Source organism: Scomber japonicus, chromosome 5 (genome assembly GCF_027409825.1).
Source record: "Scomber japonicus isolate fScoJap1 chromosome 5, fScoJap1.pri, whole genome shotgun sequence".
Taxonomy (NCBI): domain Eukaryota; kingdom Metazoa; phylum Chordata; class Actinopteri; order Scombriformes; family Scombridae; genus Scomber; species Scomber japonicus.
The window spans coordinates 30,909,430-30,937,306 of record NC_070582.1 but is presented as its reverse complement, the minus strand read 5'-3'; the positions used below and the strand labels follow the sequence as shown (position 1 = coordinate 30,937,306).

General features: G+C 38.2%; 1 protein-coding gene across 1 annotated transcript; it reads right to left on the bottom strand.

Moving 5' to 3' along the window:
* Positions 1-671: 671 nt before the first annotated feature.
* anpeplb (alanyl (membrane) aminopeptidase-like b) lies at positions 672-26,197 on the bottom strand. The gene is made up of 20 exons (XM_053319988.1): positions 25,590-26,197; positions 23,180-23,322; positions 22,939-23,069; positions 22,486-22,600; positions 22,211-22,365; positions 22,004-22,117; positions 21,690-21,833; positions 21,448-21,513; positions 17,860-17,925; positions 17,629-17,786; positions 15,998-16,077; positions 15,718-15,851; positions 6,647-6,702; positions 6,289-6,436; positions 5,963-6,051; positions 5,298-5,408; positions 3,928-4,095; positions 3,605-3,745; positions 1,649-1,712; positions 672-827 (listed from the first exon to the last, which is right to left on the bottom strand). The coding sequence occupies exons 1-20, from the start codon at positions 26,195-26,197 to the stop codon at positions 672-674; spliced, it is 2,847 nt and encodes a 948-aa protein (XP_053175963.1).
* Between the last annotated feature and the right edge of the window lie 1,680 nt (positions 26,198-27,877).

The following is a 27,877-nucleotide window of genomic DNA, read 5'->3' as shown; positions in this document are numbered from 1 at the left end:
CAAATGTTGTCAAGCTGGTCTGGAAGGTGACAGCAGACAGACGCTGGTCGATTATAGCCGTTGCATGCTCACAAACTAGCTTGCATTGATTTAGTCTTAATTTAACCAATGAACGTTTTGATTTGTTATAGAAGGTAAACACAAAGTTTAGATTATGAAATTTTGACCAGTGCTGTATAAGCAGACCAGTACTGTACCAGCATCATGTGCAAAAATTTAAAAAGCAGCTGAGTAAAATCTCCTTACTTTGATAGGGTTTGTTTTTTTTAAAGAACCGTGCATATTGGATATAATGTATAAATAATGCATATTGAGTATATACACAAACGCTGCTGTGTGTGTGTCATTATTGTTGATTTAATTGCAACATTTCCCTCATATAGTGTCAGTACGATAGTTTGTATCAGTCTTACGTGCTGCACAGACAGGGTTCAGTTGGGTAAATTGTTTGGTGGAAAAATTGAATCTCTCATTTCATGATTATTTTTCTGGTCCATTTTCCTGGCAAAGTGGGATTTATGTTTGATCTGCTCTTGTTTTTTGGAAGTGGATTTGATGGAAGAGGAATGTCTCAAAAAGAGTTTTCAGCTTGAAAAAACGGGGAAAAAAAAGGATTGAAAAGTGCCAGCACCACTGATCTCTGAAGGACTCGGAGTGGGGTGGGGGGGGAATCAAAGATTGTAGTTGTTCACGGTAGTTTCAAACCAGTCCAGTACAATCTCTTTGTGCTCAAGGACCCACTGGATGTTGACTCGGGTTTGCTCTATGGCCTGTTCCACCGCTGCAGTAGCGGGACCCAGGTCATAGGTTTTGGCAAAAAGGTCCAGCTGTACAAACAGACAAAGAGAAACAGGTGATGCAGGTATGTAATAGCATTGAAGGTTAGCAGAAGTGAGATTTTAAAATACAAGGGTGGGAATTGCTTTATCTTTTTTTTTATCATTAACTAAACATGTGCCACAAACAGCAATTGACCAATCATAGCTTAGCAAACCAAACATAAGTAGACTCATAAGGAAGCATTTCATACTACATTATTTTGTGAGGCTACAGCTTATATTATAGTTTATATTTCTACAATAGAACTTGCAGCCAATTTGCATTGCAGATAGAAGTCCAAACCCAAACACAATTGATCATACTCTCAAAAAGTAATTGTATATCCAAAACCTACTTATTCTGATCATTTCTTATTCCTCTATGCTGTAGAGCTTCATCGTTTTCCAAAAACGATTAAAAACACATCAGTGAGTCACAACATTGCTTTGGTTGACATTATCCTCATTACCATGAACACACACAGACACACTAGTTTATTCTGACTCAGTCTCATACGCAGTAGAGCGACAAATATGTATTCATTTATGGATGAATATAGCCCCCCCCCCCCCCCCCCCAATACATTTATATATAGGAAATGGGATAACATAAGTACATTTGGGTTATGGCTCATTTCAAGGTATGGCTGTCTCAACATCAATACATACAACTTATAATGACAGAGACACATCTGATAGCATATCAGGGTGAATGTAGTGACTGGAAATATAAAACTATTATTAGTACATGATTACAGATAGCGATTTCTCTCTGACGTCATTGCAGGTTGGTTATATCTTTGTTAGATAATAAAGCATCAATGAATTACCTCTTCCAGTTCAAATCGTGTGGAAAAGCGTCTGGTCACTCCCTCGATCAGCATGGCTCCATCCCTGAAGGGTGGACAAAATATTAGAAATGGTATATTATGAAAGACATATTTAAGACTTGGTGGTCATTTTTAAATCTTTACTAATTTCTTGATTTAGATAAACCTCAGGTCTGTTTGCTTATGAAATGAAAGCTTGTGTATGTTTAAACTTTGATCCATATCAATTGATTTCCCTGGAAACAGCACAAACAATGGGGACTTTATGATGAAGAGGTAGCACTGATTCAATTTGAGGACCTTTGTACCTAATGACACTGTGCATGATTTTTATGAGCCACTGTTTTTTATGGCAGTGACTGTTTATTCAAGTAATTTAACTGCAGGCCACGTCAGGCTACTTTAAGCAACAGCATGCATCGCAACGCATAATACTTCTCGACTGGCAGCTCATGGCCTCAAAGCAAATCATGAGACAGAAGCATGAAAAACATGAACAAGCAAATACTGTGCTCAGGGTTAGAGTGATAGGTTAGTTCACTGGGAAACAGTGTGGGAATAATACTGCCCTTTAATTTCACAGCAGATATGGAACTGTGAGATGGTGGAGGTTTTTCCATGACACAACATTATATTCTTCTATATCCTGCTCTGTGGATACATTTTGGCAGCGTATTTGATCATTACTACATTACTAAGCTACCTTTAAAGTACCCTGGGCCGACAAACCTGGGCCTTACTAATCTTTTTTTTACCTGATAGCAGTGGAACAAGCCAGAAACATTAACATTGACATTATAAAGGCTTATTACAGTGGCTTATTCGCACATTCAGCAGTTTTGAGTTGAGTCGTATGTCTGGTGACCTAAATCCAAGTCCAATATTAAGTCTCTTTTTTTAGTTGTTTGGTTCTCCACGAACAACAAAATATTTGTTTGCCTTGCTAGAGGTCTGACCTGTCTGACTTTCTCCATCACCCAGTTACTAACTTTAGCTGTCTGCTGTTAGGTGCCGGGCAGGTAGTCAGTCAGTCTAGTGCAGTGGGGTTGATGACGGCACTGAGCAAATTTGTGGTCCAGACAACCAAAACTATGAGCTAAACGTGGCTAAGAGGCTCTGTGGAGATGAGAGGAGCTGCAGATTTGGGTGATAATTCTATGTTGTGACTGGAACCTTTCATATTACGCATATAGTCATTTAATCTATTGTTTAAAAAATATTAACCGGTGCAGTTTTATTTATCTCATCACCCACGGGATTCCATAGCAAACAAGTATATTCCCAAAATGTCAGATTGTTAATGTAAAGCTTTATTGATCAATATTTTTATATTTACAACGGATCAAATGACTGTATGCAATGTCAAGTGTAGTGATACACCAGTGAATCATCATTTAATACTGTAATTCAGAGTTTATTTAGCCTTTTTTGGCTCATTTAGGATTTAATCTCATTTCCAAATTTGCCAGGCAGCTGTTTTCATTAAAAAAAAGCTCTGATAAATCTGCTGTATGCTGCCTGCCCAACACCAAACACCAAAGTTAGCAACTAGCTGGTGAACATAGTGGAGCATTTAGCACCTAAAGAGACAACTGATTTCGGAGTTTTAACGAGCTGTACACCATAACAAGAATTTCATTTCTGCCTTAGCAGAGAGTTTTAACTTCTCACAATCCAACTGCTGGCTTCTCCAACATCACAAGCATATATTCTGGGGTAAACCATGAATACTTTTAATTTTCTTGTAAATCTGTTGGAATTAAAATGTCTAGAATTAAACATTTAGCGCTGGTGAAAAACACCAGCCTATCATGAACCTCAAACCAAAAGTGCTGGTATCATGCTGTTTTTTTTTTCTAAATTGGTCCAACCCAAGTACACAATCTCAAAAACGTATTCATGACTCAGACAATGAGGCGTAATCGGAGAGACGTTACAGTCCAAACAGCAACCTACCCCAGACTGACGTAGTCCCAGTGTGCCCTGATAAAGTTCCATGCCAGTGCCTGCCCCGCCGCATTATTGGCAATATAGTTAATAGTGGAAGCAACATCCATCAGCCGTATCTTCTCAGGGTCCAAGGTGTACTCCAGGTATCTGTAAGATAAGGAAGGTACTGCCTAGCTCTTCACTTAATTAAACTTGCATGTTTGGGATTCACACCTTATCACGGGTGTGGCCATAATGAAAGAAGTTATGTACACATTCAAAATAACAGTTATGATTCACTATTAAGATATGACACTAGGGGCTTAATGTTTAATGCTTGTTGGCTTCACCTGTTGAGCAGCCAGGTCTTCTTGGTGCAGGACAGAGCTTCTCGGAGCTGGTCTTTCTCTGAGGTTTTATTGGAGCTCTGAAATTTCTCCCAGGCAAACTCCCACTCTTTCTTCCCACCCTGAGCCACAGCTTGGCAGTAGATTACAGACCGCAGGTTGGGGTGGATCCTGAATCCCACACACACACATATACACAGTCATTTCCCTGCATCAGGGCTGTCTCATTTTCAAGTTTTCTTGGTTGTCCTGAACTATTGACTTTGCCTTTTCCTGACTATCAGCAAATCTGTAGACATACTGAACATTTTCTCCATCTGGTCTATTTCCATGTGTTTTCTTCTACCACTACAAAACTTTAAAGGGATTACATCTGGGGGATATTAAAGTATGGTCTTTATACAGTTATGGACAGAATTTCTCCATTTTAAAAAAACCAACTGACTTAAAATCAACTGGGTTTTGGCGTGCAGGTGGTCGAGTGGTTAGAGCCCATGCCATATGCGCAGCCGACCCTGGTTTGAATCCCGAGCGGAGGTCCTTTGCTGCATGTCACCCCCCCTCTCTCTCCCATGTTTCCTGTCTGTCTACTGCTTAATAAAGGTGTCTATGCCAACAAAATCTTTAAAAAAAAAATCAACTGGGTTTTAACCCAGTTTGTTGAACCTTGGTGTACATGCAAATACAACGTTTGTAACACATACACATCCACTTACAAATGTGGGCCAGTGCAAATGTATGGACACTTCCATGCATATACAGTACACACATGCATATGTGTTGAAGTAATTCATGAATGCACAGCATACACACTTAAGAGTCACAATGTCTCAGTTATTTAAAGTTCCACCTGGACACTTTGCACATTACAGTCTCTTAAAGGTTGAAAAGTAACTGTAAAGGCACCATAATTTTATTTTGGCAAATGCATTTTAAATAGGATTATAGTCTCCACTTTGTGATTTTTGATTCAATTGCACATCAGCATAAAGATCCTGCCAGGCACAACTTTAAAAAACAACAACAACCAAAAAAACAGAGTGGTAACAACCACCACCAACTAACACACACACACACACACACACACAAAACAATTAAATGACATACCTCTACTAAATCAATGCCAGAGGGTAAGGCTACAGAACATGATTAAATCTTTTATAGTTCATCATATATATCATATAGATCATTTTTACTGGCAACCAGTCACTTAATTCACAGTAAAATTATGTGCAAGTTTAGGATAAATGCAGAAAGTAAGGAATAGAAAGGGGAAAGAGGACATATGTAAACACATTTCTCTACTTCATTCAAATGCATGTAATGTTCAAAGTCAAAATTATGTATCTATACATATGCAGTTGTGTACATACTCGTTGGTGCCGTTAGGTTCCATCCAGTTGTGATACAGCCTTTTAGTCATGTCCAGACATGCTTGGAGCCCATTGGAACAGGCCACATCTATAGCGGTGATCTGATTATGCCTTGGGATGAAACCAGATGATATTTTATATAAGTGGAAACATATAAAATTATTATTATTTAGTTATTTGATACATTGCAAGTATAAAATATTGATTAGTGCTGTTTTAATATAAAATACATTTATTTCTGTGATGAATCTGATTCATCACAGAAATAAATGGTTTGGTCACACTGATTTGGTAAACGTGTTAGGTAGGTGTCACCTGTATAAAGATAGAGAACAATCTTATATATATATATATAATATAGAAATATAGAACAATTAACAAAGACATCATTTAAGAGAGTTTACAGTCATTGTAATTTTCATTTAAACTATACTCCCTCATGTCTTAAGAACTGGTTCTATAATGAACAGAGTATTGGCAAGCCCACAATACACAGCTGCCTATAACATGTACAGCTGATGATGTGTAGGCAAACAATGCAACCTCGCCCATCTGCGCTGCATTGGCACACTTGGACTGGACTTTGTAAAACTGTGAACTTTAAACATGTGTAAATCTGTTGATAACCAACTGAGAAGTCATTAAAAAAAATCATATTTCCTTACTGTAGGGAGTGCTTCACTGGGACAGTGGAACTGTCAGTGTAGTTACTGAAGAAGTTATACAGGCCTTCAACCTGATAACGGAGGTATGTCTGCAGGAAGAAACAGCTTTACAACCGAGTTTCAAGAATACACGTCATAATATAATATTTTGTATGCTTTGACAAGGAATGAACATTAACACCAGCAGGAAATCACATTTAGAATGTTGAATCTTTTCCATCCAGTACAAGTCAAATCAGTTAGTAATATAATAAAGCTGGTGAACTATTAAGAATCTATTTAACACAGTCTATAAAATCCATTTTTAAAATCACAATGACACTTACCTGCATTGGTCCATACACCTCAGAGCGGTCAAACATGAGGACAAAGTACTTGAGGTTCCTCACTGCAGACTCCCAAGGGAGGTATGCTGTCTCATTATAAAGGAACTGGGTGAAATTCAGAGCTAGAGGCACGTCGACCATTTTGGCTCTGAGAGAAAAAAAGGGATTCGATTTAGGAAGATCAGAGCGGAAAATGAACATCACCTTAATTTCAATCATGCTTTTAACATTCAAGTAAACTTAATGTGGCGCGATAGAAGGATCACAACGCAAAGTTAATCTATAATTGAATTGTAGTGGTTTTGAATAACTGGATGCTGAAAGGAAAGGTTAAAGCAGTCAAAGAAAAAATCATTACCTTGCCAAGTTAAATGCATCATCAATAAGCTGCCCTCTGTTCATCACTGGAATCATCTGGAAAACAAGCAAGATGAGGAAAAGTTGTGAGATACAAAGTTCTACTAGCATAATCACTCAACATAAGAGTAAGAAAATTTTAACCTCACTTCTGACATTGTAGTGCCATAGAGAGATACACATTGAGATTTTGAGTCTACTACTTTTGTCCAAAGTGAAATATCTGGACAGCTTGGATAAAGTGGCGCTACATTTGGTACAGAGATTCATGGCTTCAAGAGGATGAATCCAAATGACTTTTGTGATCTCCTGACTTTAATTTAGTGCAAGGATGGCCAAAAAATTCCATAAAGGGCCATACGGCTGCAGGTTTTCTTTCCAACCAAGAAATAGTTGGACTCAGTCTTCAGACAGTTGATTGATCAAATCATTTGCTCTTGATTGGTTGGAATAATAACCCTTCAGGCACATGGCTCTTTATGGAATAGTTTGGACATGCCTGATCTAGTGCCACCAAGTCTTTACTCCAACAACGACTTCAATTTCCATTAAATTCGAAAAAAGACATTCATGTTCTCCACTGGATGTATTGTAAAACTCTGCTGATTATATAACATCTCACAAGTAACTTAATGGCATTGGAGCTGTGTGTTGGCACTACATTAAAAGTTAGGGGAATGCCACACTCAGTAAGATTCATCCTCTAGGGAGCATGAATACCTGTACAAAAGTAAGTCTGGATTTTAGTTTAGGTCAAAGTGGTGGACTGACCGAGTGACCTTATGGAAAGAGTCTAATCCAGAAACAAAGGTACATATTTTCAGTAGAATCAATACAATGCCTCTATTGCAGGATCAGTTCAAAACTATGTTTCTGCTGGATGGATTCAACCCTTTCGGCAATCAAGACATTTTTATTTTCCCTAGTTTATTTGGATCAAGTCTGCATCTTGTCTCTTTCAACCACACCATTCGACTGACATTTAGATTTTTGTCAAAAACATGTTTTTCTTCCTTTCCAACAAAGTTGATCCACTTGTCATCATATGAGAAAGGGAGCATATTTTGAGTGACTTTATTGTTGCTTAAAATAAAGGAGTCCATTGAATTTGGACAATCCAAACCATATGGTCTTTATATGCAAATGAATTTGGCATTAAAACCAAAAGAACAAACACTAAAAACTTCTTCATATCATTTTCACTTTTCAGTTTTTCATGTAGTCTTGTCTTTTTTATACAGCCTTGTCAATCTAAACTTTATTTGACTTAAATGTTGCATTAAACGGTGCACCCACAGCCCACATTATCCCTGGAGCCTGATTGGGGAGAAGGATTTTTTTGATACTTATATTTTTTATTAGTTTTTATGACAGGAATAGTCAAACATGACAATATCACAGTACATTCAAATGAGAAATAACATTGCCAGGCAACTGGATCACTTGAGGGTAATCAACAAATACAATTTTTGTTCTACTCAGTTCAAACAGTGTGTCCCTTGGAAAGTATCTGGCGGTTATACACCACATCAAACAGAGCATTAGCAAGACAATAAAACAAAAGTAGAAAGGAGGGGGAGGTCATGAATGACCCTCCTCTTTCGTCAAGAACACCATCCATTTTTCCCATCTTGCGTAGTACAGGTCTCTTTTTAGTCTGAGCAGGAAGGTTAGTCTCTCCATCTGGTGAATTTCTTTAATAAACTCTAACCAGTTAGAGGTTGTGGGTGGGTCTGACTGCAGCCACTTACGGGTAATAGCTTTTTTTGCTGCTGCAGACATTATTTTTAAGAGGTATTTATCAGTTTTTGCCATCCCGTCAGGTAAATCACTTAAAAAAAGAGTTGTAAATGGTAGAGGAATATGTTGTCCCAGTATCTGTTGTATGATGTTCACAATATCGTCCCAAAAAGGCCGTAGTCCTGGGCAACTCCAAAAGGTGTGATAGTGGTTTGCCTCGTCATTTCCACATTTCCTCCAGCATGTGTGAACCATTGTTACTGAATATGTTTTCATTTTAGGTGTTACAAAAAAACGAACAAGGTTCTTCCAACAGAATTCGCGCCAATACATAGAACAAGAAGTGGAAAAAGCATTACCACACATATTATCCCATTGTTCACAGGTTATTTTGTCATTTGATTCTCTCTCCCATCTCTCTTTGATGTATGTTGTGGTATTATCTCTGCTCTTTGCAATGCCTTGGAAAAGCCTTGAAATAACAGATTTACAGGTACCATTATATGCCCGTATTATTAGTTGTATTATTTCGTTTGATTCTGCAGTTTCCTTTTCCCGGACTTCTTTCATAAAATATTGACATACTTGTAAATATCTAAAAAAATCCTGATTTTCTAAGTTATATTTTTCTTTCAGTGCTTGAAAACTTTTTAGCGTATTTTTTTCCATTATATTACAATAGGCAGTAATACCCATATTTGTCCAGTACTTAAACCTGGAGTCCATACCATTCGGTTTAAAGTCTGTGTCATATCCAACCCATCTGATTTTTTTCAATTGAATCCACAAGTTGAATTGCTTCACAACCCCAAACCAGGTGTGTAATGTAAAAGAGACAAATGGGCTCAAATGCTCTTGAAGTGTTGTCATTAATTTGTTATCACCAATCATCGCTTTTATAGGGGTGCCCCTGCATTCTCTTTCCATGTCCTTCCATTTTGCCTCATATCCACTATCACACCAGAGAACCACATATTTTAACTGGGCAAAATGGTAATACTTCCTGAGATTAGGGAGAGACATACCACCTCTTTCTTTATTAATAGTCAATGTGCTGTATTTAATCCTTGTTTTTTCCCTCTCCAAATAAAACGTGAAATTTGCTTGTCCCATTCATGAAATTGACTAATTGGAATTTTAATAGGTAATGACATAAATAGATATAGTTTAGGTAAAATAGACATGTTTATAAGGTCAATTCTTGCACTGAAGCTTAGTAAAAAGGCTGTCCAGTTACCAAGATCTTCTTTGATTTTTTTGTTCACAGTGTCGTAGTTTTTTTTTGTACAAATCATTAGGACAGTAAGTCAACCAAATTCCCAAATATTTAATTACTTTTTGAGACCAATCAATTGGTATTCTGTGTTTGAGCTCTGGTGAGGGGATATAATCGAACATTAATACTTGAGTTTTCTGTATGTTCAGTTTATAACCCGAATATGTGCCAAATACATCAAGGAGATCTAAAATGATAGGAAGGCATTTTTCTGGGTTATTAATGTAAAGCAAGACATCGTCTGCGTACATCACTATTTTATGTTCTGTATTATCAATCAGAACTCCCTGTATGTTACAGTTTTCTCTTATTGTCTGTGCCAAAGGTTCCAAGTACAGCGCAAAAAGGGCTGGCGATAAAGGGCATCCCTGTCGTGTGGATCTTTCCAGATTTATGCGATCAGTGAGGCTTCCGTTTATCCTAATTCTTGCTGTAGGGGCAGTATATAATGTTTTAAAATTGTTAATAGCTTTTTCATTGAAACCAAATCTTTTCAAAACTAAAAATAAATATTCCCAGCTAACACAATCAAAAGCTTTCTCCGCATCTAAGCTTGCCAGCACTGCACTTATTTTATTTTTCCTAATGTTCTGTATTATATGAAGAGAGCGTCTGATATTATCATGTGTTTGACGCCCCCTGATAAACCCAGTTTGGTCACTATCAATTAATTCTGGCATAAACGAGTCTAATCTTCGGGCCATTATTGATGCATATAGTTTATAGTCTTGGTTTAGAACTGAGATCGGCCTATATGAACTATTTAATCATTTATTCTTTCCTTCCTTGGGGATAACAGAAATGATTGCCTCACTCCATGGAGGTGGAGATGACTTGTTTTCTAATGTCCAATTAAAAGAGTTAAGAAGTATTAGATTCAGCTATTCTCTAAATATTTTGTACCATTCAGCTGGTAGTCCATCACTTCCTGGTGTCTTATTATTTTTAAGTTTATTCAGTGCCGTTTCCAGTTCTTTTTCTGTAATCAGTGATGTCAAACATTTATTTTGATGACCTCCGATTGTAGGTAGATCTAAGGAGTCTAGAAAGGTTATTATATTTTCTTTAGTTTCTAGCACTGGCTGCGAATATAGGTTCTTATAATATGATTGAAAAGCAGCATCGATTTGCTCTAAATTATGATATATTTGTCCCGTTTTACAGTCCAATATTTTGTATATTGATTGGGACAATTGCTTTTTGTGTATTTTCTTTGCGAGTAATTTTGTAGCCTTAGGGCCCACTTCGTAGTATGACTGTTTTAAGAATTTGTGTTTCTTCTCAAGTTCCTCTTTATAGATGTCTGATATCTGATTTTTAATTTCCTTAATTTTAAACAGGGTTTGGGGGTCTTGGTTTCTGCAGTGTTGCTTTTCCAGTTCTTTTAAACTGTCCTCAAGCTGTTTTAGTTTATTTTCTTTTGCCTTCTTGATTGCCGTACTGAGGGATATCAATTTACCCCTGACAACTGCCTTTAAAGTATCCCATAATATATTTGGGTTCACTTCTCCATTGTCATTATGGCCAAGAAAGGTCTTAATTTCAGATTTCACATCTTTTATGAATGATTTATCATTAAGCAGACTTGTACTCAGTCTCCAAGTAGTTTTCTTCGGCCTACTGTCTAGATATAATTTCAGATAGAGTGGTGAGTGATCTGAAATATCTCTAGTTCCGATTTCGCAATTCAGAATTTTATGTCTATCATTTTGAAAAATAAAAAAATAGTCTGTCCTTGAATGTACTTCATGGGGAGCAGAGTAGAAGGTGTAGCTTTTGTCTAACGGGTGAAGATCCCTCCAAATATCAAGTAAACCCACTTCGTCCAGCCCTTTCTTCAGCACTTTAGTTTGAGAAGTTATATTTCTCTTACTGTTAGACGTGTCTAATTTGCCATTCATTAACCACTTAACACACGCCCCTGTTTTTCATGCTGTTAGCCTAAACGACATGCCCAAGTTGTGAGCAGCACAGATCCCACATAGTTTGAGACTCAGAGATGTGTCTGTTATCGTTGGAAAGGAAACACTCTCAGGATTCTTGTAAAAGTGTCTGTGTGATTCTGTGACTTACTGACAAAGAGTGGCAGAGGTTACAATGATGGGGTTGTTTACTCGCCCATAGGTTTGCCTTTACAATGACATGTGTACAGACATTCAGGGACCTCTCAGCAGGATATAGACACAATGAGGCCACAGCCACAGGTCTTGGCTTCATGCAGTCCAAATTTGGAGTCAAAAGACCAAAAGATGAATTTTTCAGAATTATTTTTCAACGGGTATGTCCATGCGTTTTCCTCAGGTCCTTTTTGGAGACTCCAAATGGACACTTGGTTACCAAAGCTGTATAACCACAATCAAACACCTATAACTTCACATCCCCTTTGCCTACAATCAAAATCTTGGTCTCTAATGAAAGCTGATGCCATATTATTATTATTATTAATATTATTAATATTATTATTATTATTACATATAACCATATCTTTTTGTTTGGCCATATCTATCTATCTATCTATCTGTTTATTTTGGTATAAGTCATATGTTAAGTCGAAGAAGAACCAACCGTGTACCAAAATTCCGAGTGCGTAATGATACATGGTTCAACTCTTTTACGCACAGGGCGCACGCCGGTTACGCTTGGAGTTTGTTTATGGACAGCCAAACTTAATAGCTTAGTGTCATACACCGTTGGAAACCTCTGACTATTGGCTAAAAGGTTATCAACTTCATTTCACCGAATATTTCCATAGGCTAGAACAGCAGTCAATCAAAGCCATGTCGTCATTGTTGTCGGTCACATGTCCTCATTGGCTTTGGAGACATGTACTGCCTAATCCTAAACACCGATTGGCTTGTGTGTGGTGTCGTCAGAAGCAGGAGAGGCTCACGGTCGTAAACATCTCGTCACGTGTACTCTGAGATGGACGCGCAGGTCAGGAAATGACGTAAACGGACCGTGTATGGTTTGTTATTTGTGTTATTACGTTACGTGTTGGACTAAATACATGTTGACATATTGAGGAAAGTATTTCGGTTTTATGGAAACGGATTTCATATTTCACAAGAATGGATACTTGGCGAGCTGTACAGAAAGTCCTGAGTCATAAGATGAACGTTGTGGATAAAGGGAAGACTTTGAAGGTATGTAGGCATTATAGCTTTTCTTACTTAGCTCAGGGGCTAGCCGAGCTAATTGCTAATACTATTACGGCTGTGAGCAACCATATAAGTCGTGACTGGTCTTGACTGAATCAGGACAATCTAAGCTTTCCAACGATGTACGGCATGAATATATATGTTTAAGGGTTGGTGTTTAAAACATTCAGAAGAACTTGTGGCTACCTCCTAACATCCGTCCCGTCCCGTAGACGGAACTGCGTGCGTTAAGTGGTTAATATGTTAAAGTCTCCTGCGCAGATTAGTGTGCCTTGTGATTCTGAACCAATCAATTCAAGGAGCTTTTTTATAATGTTTTGATCACTTAGTGGGGGTAAGTAAACTGAAATGAGTGTGGTCAGGTGATTTTCTATATTACCTTGCACCAATAGCTATATATCTGCCTTCACTATCCCCATTCTCCCTAATTAATTCAAAATGAACAGAGTTGTGTAGTTAAATTGCAGCACCTCTTTTATGACCTGATTTGAATGTGTTGTAGAATGTGTTTTTGTATCCAAATCTTTTTAATGTTTCATGTTCATTTCGGGATAGGTGGGTTTCCTGCAAAAATATAACTTTATTATTCTCTCTTCTTATTTTTGCCATTACTTTACCCCTCTTAACAGGATTATTCAAGCCATTTACGTTCCAAGAAGCTATTGTCAATTTGCTACAACCCATAATAATAGGTTAATCCACATGTGCTGGCTTTATGAACATATGTACTGTGGGAACAATAGCAAAAAACGCTTACATGAACAGTAAGTACAACATTGACTTCCAACCTCAGGGTCTTACACTGCCCGGTCTTCTTCCTACACCTACTCATTCACTGGTGGAGAATCAGTCCTACTTGTGTAGGGGCTCCCTCTTTGCAATTAGCAAAGTGTCCTTCTTCTCTTGAGCCAAACAGTCATTTACTCTCCTCCCGATCAAGTTTGCGCCTGTCGGGCGGGGGGTTGTGGTGATAATAATAACAGGCCACGTGAGCTCTAGTGTGGTGTTTACGTTATTGCCGATGAAAATCTCTGAGCCTCTCCCGGATGCGTGTGGATCGATCTCCGTCCTTTCTGCTCTAGCATGCGTCCTGGGTGAGTTTCTGCTCCCAGTTGGAGATAGTTTTTTGCGGCAAGTCGAGCTGAAAGCCTCTCTTTCTCATGTCCTCGCTTACTTCAACTGCGTTGTTGTAGAGGCGCGGTCCGTTATCCCAGTGGATTTTCATCCGGGCGGGGTAGGGAGTCTGATAACGAATCTGTTTTTCTTTAAGTGTCTTCTTTATATCCCTGTACTCCCGGAGTCTGTTGTTAATTTCTGTGGGGAAATCGTGGGCAAATGTGACTAGTGTCCCGACACAAGTGATTTTCTTTGACCAAGCCCTCTTCAGTATTTTTTCCTTGGTGTCATACCTCTGAAAGTTGACTAGGATAGACCTGGAAACTGCTTCATCCTGAGCCTTTGGGCTGATAGACCAGTGGGCTCGTTGGATTTGTAAATCAGCTGTACTATCCAGCGCTAGCTCCGTCTTCAGCAAGTTGTCAATAAACGTTAACATCGAGCTTCCTTCAGTGCCCTCCTTAATGCCGTATATGCGAATGTTATTACGGCGTGATCTTCCTTCCAGGTCCGTTACTTTGTCTTGAAGCAGTTTTTGCTGTTTCAGTGAGTCGAGCAAAGCATCCCTCAGCTCAGTGTTAGCGGTCTCCGTTTCTTCCATTTGTTGCTCCGCTTCAGTTAGCCTTATACCGTGGTTGCGGACATCACTGGCAACACTCTATCTTTTGATTTGTCTCCGCTCTGAAGTTATTAAACTCCTGCTTGATGTCGGTCTTGAAGTCCATTAGATCTCGCTTGAATTCTCTATACATGTTTTGAATGTCTTTGCTTAAGTTTTGAATGGCTTTGGTCGTTGTGAGGCTCTCCTCTTCACTGCCGGATTCCTCCATGCTAACGTTAGCTGTGTTGTTGTTCATTGTTTCTTTCCCCTTCTCTTCGTCTTGCATTTTGTTTTCCTGATTTTTATTTCCCAGCGTCTTTTTCTTGCTTCTTGTCCCACTCATTCTAAGTCATATTAGTTTCTTGTGATAGCAATATTCGTAGTTTGGTGGGTTTTTCTATTAAATTGATCGGAAGAGCTTTCTACCTATGTCGCCAACTTGAAGCGCTCACCGGAAGTCCAGCCACATAAGATTGTGTAAAATATAAATGTAACCATGACAAATGAGCTAGTGAGTAACAGAGGACATAAAGCAAAAACTTGGAAAAGACAAGCTACTTAAGATCCCCAATGATTGAGGAAGGGCATTGCTTTGTCAAAGAGGTACATGTGGTGACAACATTTAAAAACCTGCAATGTTTAGAGCATCCTGTATAAAGTTTTGTTCTGGATGAAGTTCAGCTATAAAGAAAAGTTTTGACTTTACCAATCATGTTATTCAGTAAAGTTGAAACTGATTTACTGACCAGTAAGACAATCTATTAATTTTAGATGCTTTGGTGTTACATGTTGGTACTTGACTGGCATGTGTCTATTGCCATTAAACCTATGGCTAATCAGCTCAGTTATATATACTATTTTTTGGGCTGGCGGGCCTTTGTGTTGGTCTATTGCTGTTGTGTGAGAAAAACTTTTCAAAGAAAGCATATAACTTTGTCTTGGAAGAAAAAAAAATAGCCTCAAGTTAGGTTCAGTTCTCACATTCTAGAGCACAAGGCAGGTTCAGCTGGGTCAGGTCTGAAAGGCTAAACTTCAGGAAAGAACCTGTTGTAATTTTACATTCTCATAAACCACAGCTTGTAAAATTATTTTTCTTTCCATCACATGAACAGTATGTCAGCGGAGGTTTTTTTCTGCTCAGATCTGGGATTTGTTAATTCAGGATTTGGGTCAGTACTCACATTGGGGTTTGTCGATAGCTGATCCAAGAGGCGTTGCCAGTTGTCTGGGTCGTAATTCACTCTGTAATATCCAGTGCAGTTGACATTTGCTAGGATCCACTCTCCATCTTTTGACTGGAATCCATCTTTAGTTGCTGTTTAAAAGACACATTTTGGTTGAAGGTAAATTAGAGTTCATTGACGATGAATCACAAATATAAAAACATAGTTGTTACAAATTGTTACAAATTTGAAGAAGCAAGGGGTTTATTTCAAGGCTCTGTATTGTATATTGTGTTACCTGACTCTGTTGTCAACCAGTCGGGACCAAATTCAGTGTTCTTACTTGTCATGACTCGGATAGGGATGTGCCACGCAATTCTAAACAGGATTAAAAAAATAGAACAGGTAGGGTATAATCAGGATCCATGAAAAGCCTCTGTACAGTGAGCAGAATGAGCTGAGAAAAGTCTGGAAGCAACTTTAAACTCGGTCACCTCACAGTAGGTTAAAATATTGTGCAACTCACCATGGCAATGTTATGGAGCACATAGTTACAAAACATTGTTTTAAAATGCTCTGCATGGCCAAAGGTATAATCTACTGTAATCAACTGCAATGATTTCACACATTCCTGCGAGGGAAATACTTGGTTAACAAGGTAACATTGATATAATAACTCGCTGTATCTTGCCAAATGAAGCAGACACAAGAAATGGACTATTTAATTATTTGGCACCAATTATACTCAGAGGGAGTTGGCCTTTTTAAGTTGGTGAAGGATTGATAACCCAACCTTGGCCTTTGGAGAGACACTGAAGTAAAGGATCTCTAATCCTAGTCAGAATGGGTTACAACCACACTAAAAATGTAAAATTCAAATGCACACAAAAGGTAGAAGGTGGAACCAGTGTCTTACTATACATTTTCTGTCAAGGTTTTTCATTGGTCAAAAATTCAAGTATCAATGGCAATGAGTGAAAATCCCATTTAAACAGACTTTACTGCAGTCCTTCAGACTAATGTGTTGACCACAAACTGTTGTGTAATATTACCTTATCATTAAACCCACTTTTTGTGTTGTCTTTTGGGTCATTTGGCATGTTATTGACATATTATGACCTTAAAATAAGTCCAATAATCTTTCTCTTTTAGCTCAACTCCTAAGAGAAATATTTGTCTCTTTAACTGCAAAATTTTCCACTACATTTATACTAGCTACTTGCTAACTGTACGCTGACTGTTATCTGCTAAAAAACAGCTGATTGCTAAGCCCTGAAACAAGTCTAAAGTGAGCGGTGAGTGTCAACCAAAACAGTGAGCTGAAAGATGTTAGAAAGCTCTCCAAAGCTACAGGGAACTACAAAGTCAGTAGACATTTCCCTACGGGTTCATGAGTATGAGAGACCTATTTCCTATTACACATAGCATGTGATCCATTGTTCATATAGAAATATTGATCAGTGGTATAATATATACACAAACATATTCACAAATTATATACATAAACATGTAGGGTTCAATACCAATCCTTGCACGACTCCACCTTCTTATATTCAAATTTATGACCATGAAAGTAAATATATTGCTGTCTCTTGTCCAAACAACTACACTGAGACATATATGTACTATACCTCTAATACATGTAGACAATAGAAGAGAGAAAAATATATCATGTACTATCAAAAATGTCTTTTTTTTATCAAGAAATCAATAAATACCCCAACCATGAGATCCTTATTTTTTTCCCATTGTTGTTGTGATTTCTTCCATTGTTTCCATTTACACTAAATATGTGGATATATTTGTTCTGAAAACACACTGATTCACTCTCAATAGTTTGTTATTTTCAATAACCAAATTAAACGACTTTCCAGGGAAAGCAAAAACACTGATTAAAGACACTGGTTACAGACATTCAAAGACACATACCTAGACTCAGTATCAGTAGCAGTATCATTGAACAGGAAGCGCTTCTGGTAAATTGCACCACTGGTAGTGTTGATGGTGACGACAGGATATCCAACTTGATTGGTCCACGTGTCCATAATCTCGGCAACCTCCTCATTACCGCGATCAGCGTATACAGCCTGGAAACACAGCATGATATTATAGTGGTTTGTAGAAAAGCCTGACTGAATCTTCTATTTATCAAGACTTTACCTTCTGTATATACTCCCAGAGGTCATTCTGGTCAGCGTTTTCAAATTCGAAGGCCTTGAGATACCACTAAAACAAAGAGAGAAATACAATGAGAGAGATGTTATAGTAAACATATTTTTTTCATCCTGTGTTCTTTTTTTTCCAGGAAGAAATGTAGCTTTTAAAAGCCAACGCTGAGACTAGAGAGCTAGATCAAGATATGCAAACACAGCTGCCGAGAACATATGTTTGGCTGAAAACTCTGTTTTTTCAGTCATTTTCTAACGTGCTCGAACACAATGATGCACCAGGTGTGGGAAATCGTTCTCAATTCTGAACGTACTTGCCTTCCTTAAAGACCGTGTAAAGTGAATTCAGAAACTTTCTTCTAAACACATTAAATAGGTCATAAACGTATTTCTCAGCTAGCAGCTGAGTTAGTAGCAGAAAGCTCTTTGATTGACAGGTGACACTTGGTAGAGGACAGGGTTTCAGTGTTTGGGTTGGCAGAGAAAGAGGCTGATTTTTACACAACTTTGAAGCCCAATTTCATATATTTGGCGATTTTTTTAATCATTCAAATTTGGCAGGGTGGTTAACAACACACTTTTCTGTGGTATGTCAAACTCAGAACACATATTTATTCTTACTTTACACAGACTTTAAGAGATTCTGGTCACTATGGCTACTAGGCATTATGCCGATCTGATCGGCTATATCTGATCGGCCAATATTCAGCATTTTATGCAATTTGTGAGATTGGCTGTAATGTCTTAATTCACGATCCGATCAATGTCGTCATGTTGAAACTTTTTGCAGATGCTCCCGTTGCATAGATTGCCATCTGGCTTGTGTTTTATCTGTCTCATTTACTCTGAAGAAGTTCCACACCACCGACATGTTTGTTTGAATCCGAGTTTTGAGCCCTGTCACAATGTGACGAACAATAAAGTTTTTTGAATATTGAATCATTAGCTGTCGGGTTCAAACAAACATGTCGGTGTTGTGGGCAGACAGATAAAGCACAAGCTATTTGTAATCTGTGCAACATTGAAGTACCTCGTGGGGAAGCAATCTGCAAAATGTTTCAACACCACAAATGTACCTGGAGGGAACACGAGGAGGAGCATGCTGAGTTTAAGAAACGGAGTGTGGACAAAAAAGATGTTAATCAGCATAGTGTCTTGTTTAAAGTTCAATAACCAAAAGATGCATAGATGTGTGAAGAATGACCTTTCTCTGGAAGTAGACTGCGGAAATGAGTAGCATTACATGGTGTTTCAGCTTAACTACAACTCTGTTCTCCTCAATCAAGCTTCAATAAACCTTCAATTAACAGTGAAAATAAAGTACCTTTACTGATTTTGCTTGAGGCTGTGAGAAATAAGAGTGGATTGTCGATCTTTTCCAGACCAGATATCAGAATGTTTGACCTTAGAATGGCAATGATTGTGTTACTGTCAGTAGATCAGTTTTGGATACTGTATGATGGACATTTTGTTTATTGATGTTTAAAAAACCTAATTTAGCTGACTACATGACCCCTTCTAATTGAGAGTTGGATTATCAACTGCACATTCGGTGCAACCGCTCCGAGGCCTCAATCCCTAATCTCTACGTAATCTTGAACCGTTATTGAGTGAAACAAAATTACCTGAGCTAGCTAGCTTCCTAAGTGCCAGTTATCTAGCTCACTAGTTCGGTCAGTAACAGAACAATAAATTCACACTATTAATTCAAAAAACATATTTCTGCCATTAACGCAAGAATCATAATTGTATGCAAACCATTGCTCTTTTGTGGAACAGTTTATCCTTCAAGACAGCAGACATCGATGTAGCAACATAGCTAATGAAACATGAGCATCCTCCATTTTGGGCTGAACGTTATAACCTCCATGAAGGTAGGATTTATTGCAGGACACTGTTGTAGTAAACTCCATTAATTTAAGATAGCTCTCCCTAATAAAATAATCAAGAGTGTAAGCTGGAGAAAATACAAGAACACAATATAATAATATCATACAATGCACCAAAGCTAAGTGAAACTTGTTCTTTACAGGGTGAACAAACCCCAAGTACTGTACAAAAAACATTTTTCTGAGAACCAATCAATGCATTGTTGTTGGCTCACCAAGGTCTCATCATACCACATGTTCTGAGGAAGCTGTGGCCACATGAGACTACATGTGCCAGTATCTGGCACTACTTATGGCCAAACGAATCAGCTCCTTTTCATGCATCTAAAAGAAGTCCATGAGGCCTGACAGTTTTGTAATGCTAAGGGTAAAGTAAGGTCCTCTACTTTTCTGGTTGCACGTGGTTGGCTTAAGCCAGGTATACATTATATATTTCTAAAATGTGATTTTGAAGCAGGCATTTTCCTTTTTCCTACCACCACTTAAAGCATCAAGTTAAAAAAAAACCCACCATGTTGTAAATCATGTCACATAGTGAGCCATGAAATTATTGACCGGCATCTTTTCACAAACAAACAAAAATTTCACCCAGTCACTATACCTGGTCAGTCCTGGCATGGAAGTGGGACCCTTAGTCTAGAGCAGGTCAGAAACCTGTGGCACGCAAAACCATTAACATGGCTACACGGAGCAACTCATTATACTTTAAAAAAAAACAAACAAACGTCCAATAAAATATTGCCTAAAGAAGAACTAAAGGAAAAATTCAATTTAAAATAACTTTAAAATAATGTAATGAAACCACAGGATAGCTAATTCATTTTCTTTTTTGCTTTATTTCAAGAACAACTGAGAAAAAAAGCAGGTTGTCTAATATTTGCTTCTTTCAGTCATGGACAAACCAAAGATTCAGATCAGATTCATTTCACAAAAGGACAGAGTTGTGTACACTCTGCTGCGAAAATGTCATGTGTCCAACTTCATGTGCAAAAAAGTAATTTTTAAACAAGGCACAAGAATAACTTCAAAGATAAGGCTGATAACGCTTAATAAATCAAGATAGTAATGGCCCAAACAAAGCAGTGTGTTCACAACCCTAAGTGCTGCCAAACACCAAGCTATTGATCAAGAGGCCTCCAGTCTGGTCTGTTGGGAAAGCTTGCCAGAGAAGTTTGACTGTCGTAAGAAGGTGACTTTTGCATTGATTGTAGCATTTGGAATATATATATGTATATATATATATATATATATATATATATATATATATATATATATATATGCAAACAGATATTCTCACATATGAAGTCAATTTTGAGCTGAATGACTGTGGATCAGAGGCATGTGTCCAATTGAAAGTCTGCAAATACAGATCAGTGATCATGCATCTCAACAAAGAAAAGCAGGGATAACGTGTATGTGTCAGTGTGTGCGTGCCAGTGTGTGTAGAGCACAGATCATTTGACATGTGGAATCTAGACCTCGAGACAAGCAGCAGCAGTAAATTAATAAATAGATAAGCGCTCATTATGAAAATGGATTGGCACTGGGTCTGTGGCTTTTTTTGTTTGTTTTTTTTAAACATTGTAAAGTGGCACTGGACACTCAAGTGCCACTCAAGACACACAAGATTGTCAACCTGGTCCTGACTCTAGTTTCAGCCCATCTGAATGAGGGTTAAAAATATTACTTACATTGATCCCTTTGTTGAAAGTATTTTGCGATACGACGTCTGCCAGCATTCTCAGGACAATAGCCCCCTACAGAGTGAAAAACAGATACACGTATATATTAGTATTTACAGTACAATGGTATGGGTGAAATGACAGGGAAAAATAGATATCTAGTGTAAAAATCTAAACTCTTTGATATTGATTCCAGGACTGTGATTGTGTGTTGCACCCTGTACTGTGGTGCATATTCACTGACTCTCTACCTTGCTGTAGGTTATAGTATCAAACATCTCAATGATCTCATAAGTCTTCTGGATGTCGCCCTGCGGAACACTGAGAGCATGGGACGAAGCCAAAGCGTCGTCCTCAAATGCTGTATGGAGGTCGTTCATGATAAACATGTCTTCCTGAGGAAAACAGAAAACACATGTTGCATAATTAAATTAGGAAAATACAGTGCACTGAATATATCATAGAGAGAGAGCTTCTGTTTATGTCTTGCCTAACTGACTCGTTTGCTACACAGTGAACGGCTGCTCTTTGAATTTTTCCACAAGCAGAAGTGTGGGGTGCTTACTACTTCAAAGGTGGGGTCAACATGGTCCACTGCGAAGTATGACATGTAAGTGGCAAAGCCCTCATTCAGCCAGAGTTGGTTCCACCATTTCATTGTCACCAGATTCCCAAACCACTGGCAGGAAAAAGAAAAGGAATCATGTTATGGCTGCAAGACAAGGTCATATCACAGTGTTGATTTTTACATTCATGAATCTTGACCTCTGACCTGGTGTGCCAGTTCATGTGCAATAAGGGTGGCAATCACTTCCTTGTGCAACAGTGATGACACTCCTTCTTCATAAAGAAGGCCTGCTTCCTGGTATGTGACCAATCCCCAGTTCTCCATTGCCCCAGGATTTAAGTCCGGCAGTGCAACTTGAGCTAGAGGAATCACACATCGACATGGACAAATCACACACCTATGTTTATTTATCTAGTAGTTTATCATACTGTTCATGAGTATCCAGTTAGTATAGAAGTTATAACTTGACAACGTTTTACCTAGCTTGTTCAGACCATACGTAATTCCAAAACGGTCCTCGTAGAATTTGAGAATCTTCAAGGAGATGCTTTCTGCATAACCAGTATCGCCAATGGCCTCAGGGCGAGCATACATCTGTATGAGCAGAACACAGAGGTGAGATGAAGCTACTTCAGCAAGTAAAATGTGGAAGGTTAAATCTCTCAAAACAAATGAAATAAAACAGTTTGGGATAATGAAAATAGTTTCATTATTGGATACAGTTTTGGTGTTAGGTATATGAAATGGCTTTTTTCATGCCATTAAAACCATACTGTAAAATAACCATTTGCAGGTTGACAGTAAAATTTTGATCAAATTGCAGTTTGGAGAATAAAATGGAAAAAAATGACTGGCAGAAATGACAGTCAAACTAGTCAAGATTTTGGTCAACACCATACCAACATCACAAAACGACGAAGGAGCATACATACACATAATTCCACACGGTCATGTTGGGTGCACTTTAGATCCAACTCTGAAACAACGATGGCAAACAAGTACGTCGACATCTTTGGTGTTGTATAAAATACGGTTGTTTCCCATTCTCCATCGATGTTGTCAGCTAAGAGAGTTGAAACAAAGCAGGTCAGTATAAGGAAGGACATCTTTTAGTCTGTTACTATACATACATTTGTTGCCTAGTATATTATGGCATAAGCTTGTTTTTTTCACTTTTCTTCTTCGCGTTTCCTATAGCTGACATGGATTTCCTGTGTTTGACGGTCACATCAAACGTTGCTTTCATTTCTGGCTCATCGAAACAAGGAAACACTTTCCTGGCATCTGTTGGTTCTAAATTAGTGGCAGCAAGGTACCTGTGAATACAGATAGACAGTCAGCCCATTATTCATGTGATATAAGAAGATTTTTTTTAAATTAGGAAGTGACTTGGATTTCATAAAGTACCCATGTCAAATGATTTAAAGATAAGTTCAAAAGCATCGACATTAATGAATGAACAGATATTGACATGTGGAATACAGGTTCCAATTTAGTTTGTTGTTGTTAGATGGTAGATTGCGTATTTGGGACAGACAACAACAAATATACAAAAGTTAACCCAAGAACACATTTAGTGGTCAGTATGAGGAACTTGAATAACTGTATATGAATGTGTAAAAATGCACGTTGGGCCCAGAGGGATATGGAGGATACGACAGGACAGAATAGAGTACATGTGTGTGTATAGACACACACCAGCACAATCATTGTGTAAACACACGTCTCCACTCAGTGATTTCATATTGTGGGTATTTTTATTACCCAGCCTGTCATAATAAAAATACAGACAACAGTCATTTGACAAGAAAAAAGCCTAAACCATGAATCCAATGCAGTTTGATTACTCTGAATGAAATCTATCTTTATAATGTAAACAAACATATACATGAGCTACTAAACAATGACACACTTTATTTTACAAAACTATAAACAGATCTAATCTCATGCAGCTTTTTTTCGATTTTGGCTCAAAAATCAAAACTTTGAGATGGTCAGGCTTGTTTTCTCAAAAAAATAAAAAATGTTTGATCTGATATTTTATTGTATTATAGCTATCAAGACACAGATTATGGTCCAAGTTTGATTTCAGTCTTCATTTTGCACATTACCTCATACTTTGCAGCCAGCAACCTAACACAATGCCACGTTAGCAGCTTTGTGATGAATTCTGATGTCAGCATGCTACACGCTCACAATGATATTTAGCAGGTATCATTTGTCGTGTTTACTGCCTGAGTTTAGCATGTTAGCATGCATTATCTAATCAGTACTAAACACAACAGCAAGAGCTGCTGGAGCTGATTAGAATGCCATTATTACAAATATTAAGTGTATTACATATATACATGACATCATTGTTTTATTTATTTTGGATAAATAAAAAGATGAAGGGCTCATAAATAAAAAATAAATACAATGACTCATCATGAATACATTATACTTCAATGAATTTACATTTTAGTATCGTAGCACATGTGTTTATTTGCTCTGTAATACCTAATATTGTTAAAATAATATGTGGAAGTGGGCTGAACGTATCACTACTGCACTTCAACACTTTGTTGCATAGTATGTAAGGGATTTCTCTTTTTTACCGTAACTGTTTTTGTACAATGTCTGCCAAGAAATATGTCATTATGTTCCTATAGACACTGTGACACTGCAATAGTTATCTACATACAGTTGAAACCACTGTCACATATAAGGTACAAAACATGTTGCAATACATAATATCTCCTACACCTTTTCACCTACTTCCTGTTGACTAGGCTGCGCTCTTATCAGCCACCTAGACAACAAACTTCCAGATATACACTATGTATATTTCAGATCTAAAAAAAAAAAAATCATATTGAGTAATTGAGTACAGTGATCTGAGAACATTGTTACTCAGATATTTATTGTCTGTTAGTCATCTTAACATGAGATTGATGGAGGATTGATATCAGTTTGTGGATCATGTTAGCTGTGTTGTGAAGTTGGCCTGGAGGAGGTTTCTGAAGCTATTTGTTTGTCTGATAAGCAGTTCTGACAGTATAGAGTATATATACTCTTTATATCCTTTCTGAAAATCTTACAAAGTTAGTCTTTTTAGTACAACATTCTTTATATGTGTTACTTTCCAGCTCAGTAAAGAAATAACAGAGGAAACAAAAGGAGCAAACTTTATAATAAAATTCTTGTAACCTCAAGTGATCCCCACTTGATTCGCCTAACTCAGACTGCTGATGCCTCATATTAACTTTAGAAAAACTGTGAAAAACATTCACTTTGGCTACTTTCATCCATCAGAGGTGGTGATCATAGACCGCAGTGAATCCATTTATACGTTCTTTCACTTTCTGTGAAACAGTTTTTTTCATTTCAAATCTCCTGATACCGCAGAGTTCTCAAAATTGCTGCTTCCCCTGTGTTTGTACCAAAATATGTGTGCTTACTACTTCTTCTAAACAATTCACTGAGAGAAAATCTTAAAGGGGTGTTTCATTTTTCTATAAACACAAATGTATGCCATCAGAATACTATAACCACAAATTCTACCCTTTTAGGATTTAAAGTTATTATTCCTTGTTTTACTTACCTCATTGAATCTGAATGAACTTCATTGGATGTGACATTTTCTGTGTACGTGCTTACGTACAGCGCTTCAAGATTTTCAGAAATTTCTCCAGTGAAATCCAGATACAAACTGTAGTTCTTTCCTTTCGTCAATGATTTCCCCAACTTAATCTGCAGGAAGTCGCTGCCATCTTTGTGGTGGTCCTTTCCGACCACATTTATTATGTGATTATTATCAGTATCCTTCACCGTAGCATTTTCAACCACCAGGTCCCTGCTGTGGAGGTAGATGCTGCTAGTTGGCGTGACACAGTTAAAGTAAACAGTTGAGTGTCCTGTGAAGAGCATCGTTTGGTTGGGACTGGTTTCATTCACAACCTCAATGATTTGAGAGTAGAGGTGAGGTTGGATGAAGACCTCGTAGTGCTCAGGTATGAGATTCTTCGGCAGCCGCATCTCTGGTTTTGGTTGTGCAGTTGTGGGTCCATTGGTTGGAGCTGGTGTCATATTCAAGCCCTCGGTCTGCACCTGAAATATAATGACCATGGTTACAGTCCCAGCGATGACAGACGCGGTCAGTACCACAGCAGTGGCAGCCATGACCATGGATGTAATAGACCCTATCGGCATGGTGGCTGCCTTTTGCGACTCCTGAAGCTCTTGGTGTTTGACTGGTAGAGATGAGTCTGATGAGTCCCTGAGCTTGTATGCCTCTGCTGTGCAATGACTGATCTGTATGCATCCAAGTAACCTCCCTCCCATAAACGGGGCTTGGCCTCAGTGATTAGGGACCTTTGCTTAGATTAAGCATTAACTTGGGCATTGCCGAAGGAGCAAAGAGTAAGTGTAATAGTGTGAAGAGGGTGATGTTTATTGCCTTGTTGTAAATAATCCGTCTGATTATGCTCCCAAACATCTGGAGGTGGTTACTGTGGTCTTGCCTCTAATGCAGGGGTTAGGTAAACCTCAAGGAACACTTTATCCTCACGCTGCACTCTCCAACCCATCACACATACACACCTCCTCACATTCCCTTTCTATGAATATTAGTGGACACTATTCGAACCGCATATGCCTCCCTGGACACATGAACTGCCAATGAAGAAAATCCATCGATAAGTTACAAGAACATGAGCATCATGTAGTTGTCAAGAGTTCCAAGCTGCAGTTGCCTTTAGTCCAACTTCTACCATCCGGGCCAGGTGACACCTTAGCAATGGGAGGGGGGGTTCAGATGCCAGTTCTCAAACATAAAAGTCAATACAGATCCTGTGCTATTGACAGCCTCCAAACAAATGAGAAGCATATGAAGGGAAGAGTGCTAAGAGGGCTGGATGAGAGAGGAGGGGGAAAAAAAGAGGAGGAGAATAGAGGACAGAGTGATTTAGGAAATTGTTGAATTTGCTGGAAAGGCCCCAACCTTACGACCACCGTGACCAAGACACACACACAAACACACACAGACACACATTCCTCACCTCAGGAGAGGAAACACAGGGAGACAAATAGGCAAAGTGGGAACAGTGTAGGAAAGAGGGCTTTGGGGTGCGGCTATGGTTATTTTTTCTGAGAACAGATGTTCCCATTGCAGGGTCAAAGAGATCAAAACGAACCGATCATACTGAAACACTACGATGGCACAATGATGGAAAACCATGGCAGCGAGGCCACATTCCTGTTTCGCATTGTACATGATCTTTGATTAATGTGCTGTCAGAGAGGTGATGATGTTCATGACACTTGTGAAAGTACTTTTTGGTTTCATGCAACTTGAAGAAACTTTAAAGTGAATTCCATTAGTTGAGCCACAGTTAACATGTTTAACAAAGCCAATAAAGAGTCCAGAAACAAGTCTCTAGTGCTCACATAAAAACATTATACCATTGTTGTACTATTTGGACTGTAAAAGCGAAATGTGGAATAGACCAGGGGCCACACACATAAACAAAGCCATCTGAGGGTGATGTGATGAGCTGGAGATGAAACATAAGACGGAATCTGCCAAGGAAAGGCACATTTCTAAGCATAATATTAATTTTGTGTGAATCATTTGATCATTCGTTTAATTTATATAGGCGTCAAACATTTTATTTTGCTCTTAATATTTTTAGTTTATCTTCAGTTGTGACACAGCCTGTTTAGATATGAGGGCTACAACCTAATCATTGATGATATTTCTTACATCTCACTGCTGACGATGGTTTATAATTCCATGAGAACAATTAATGACATGAGTGGTATAAAGAACCACACTGACAATGTAATCTCAGTTGTTTTGCAGCTGGAGAAACACAATCTGTGAAGCTGCAC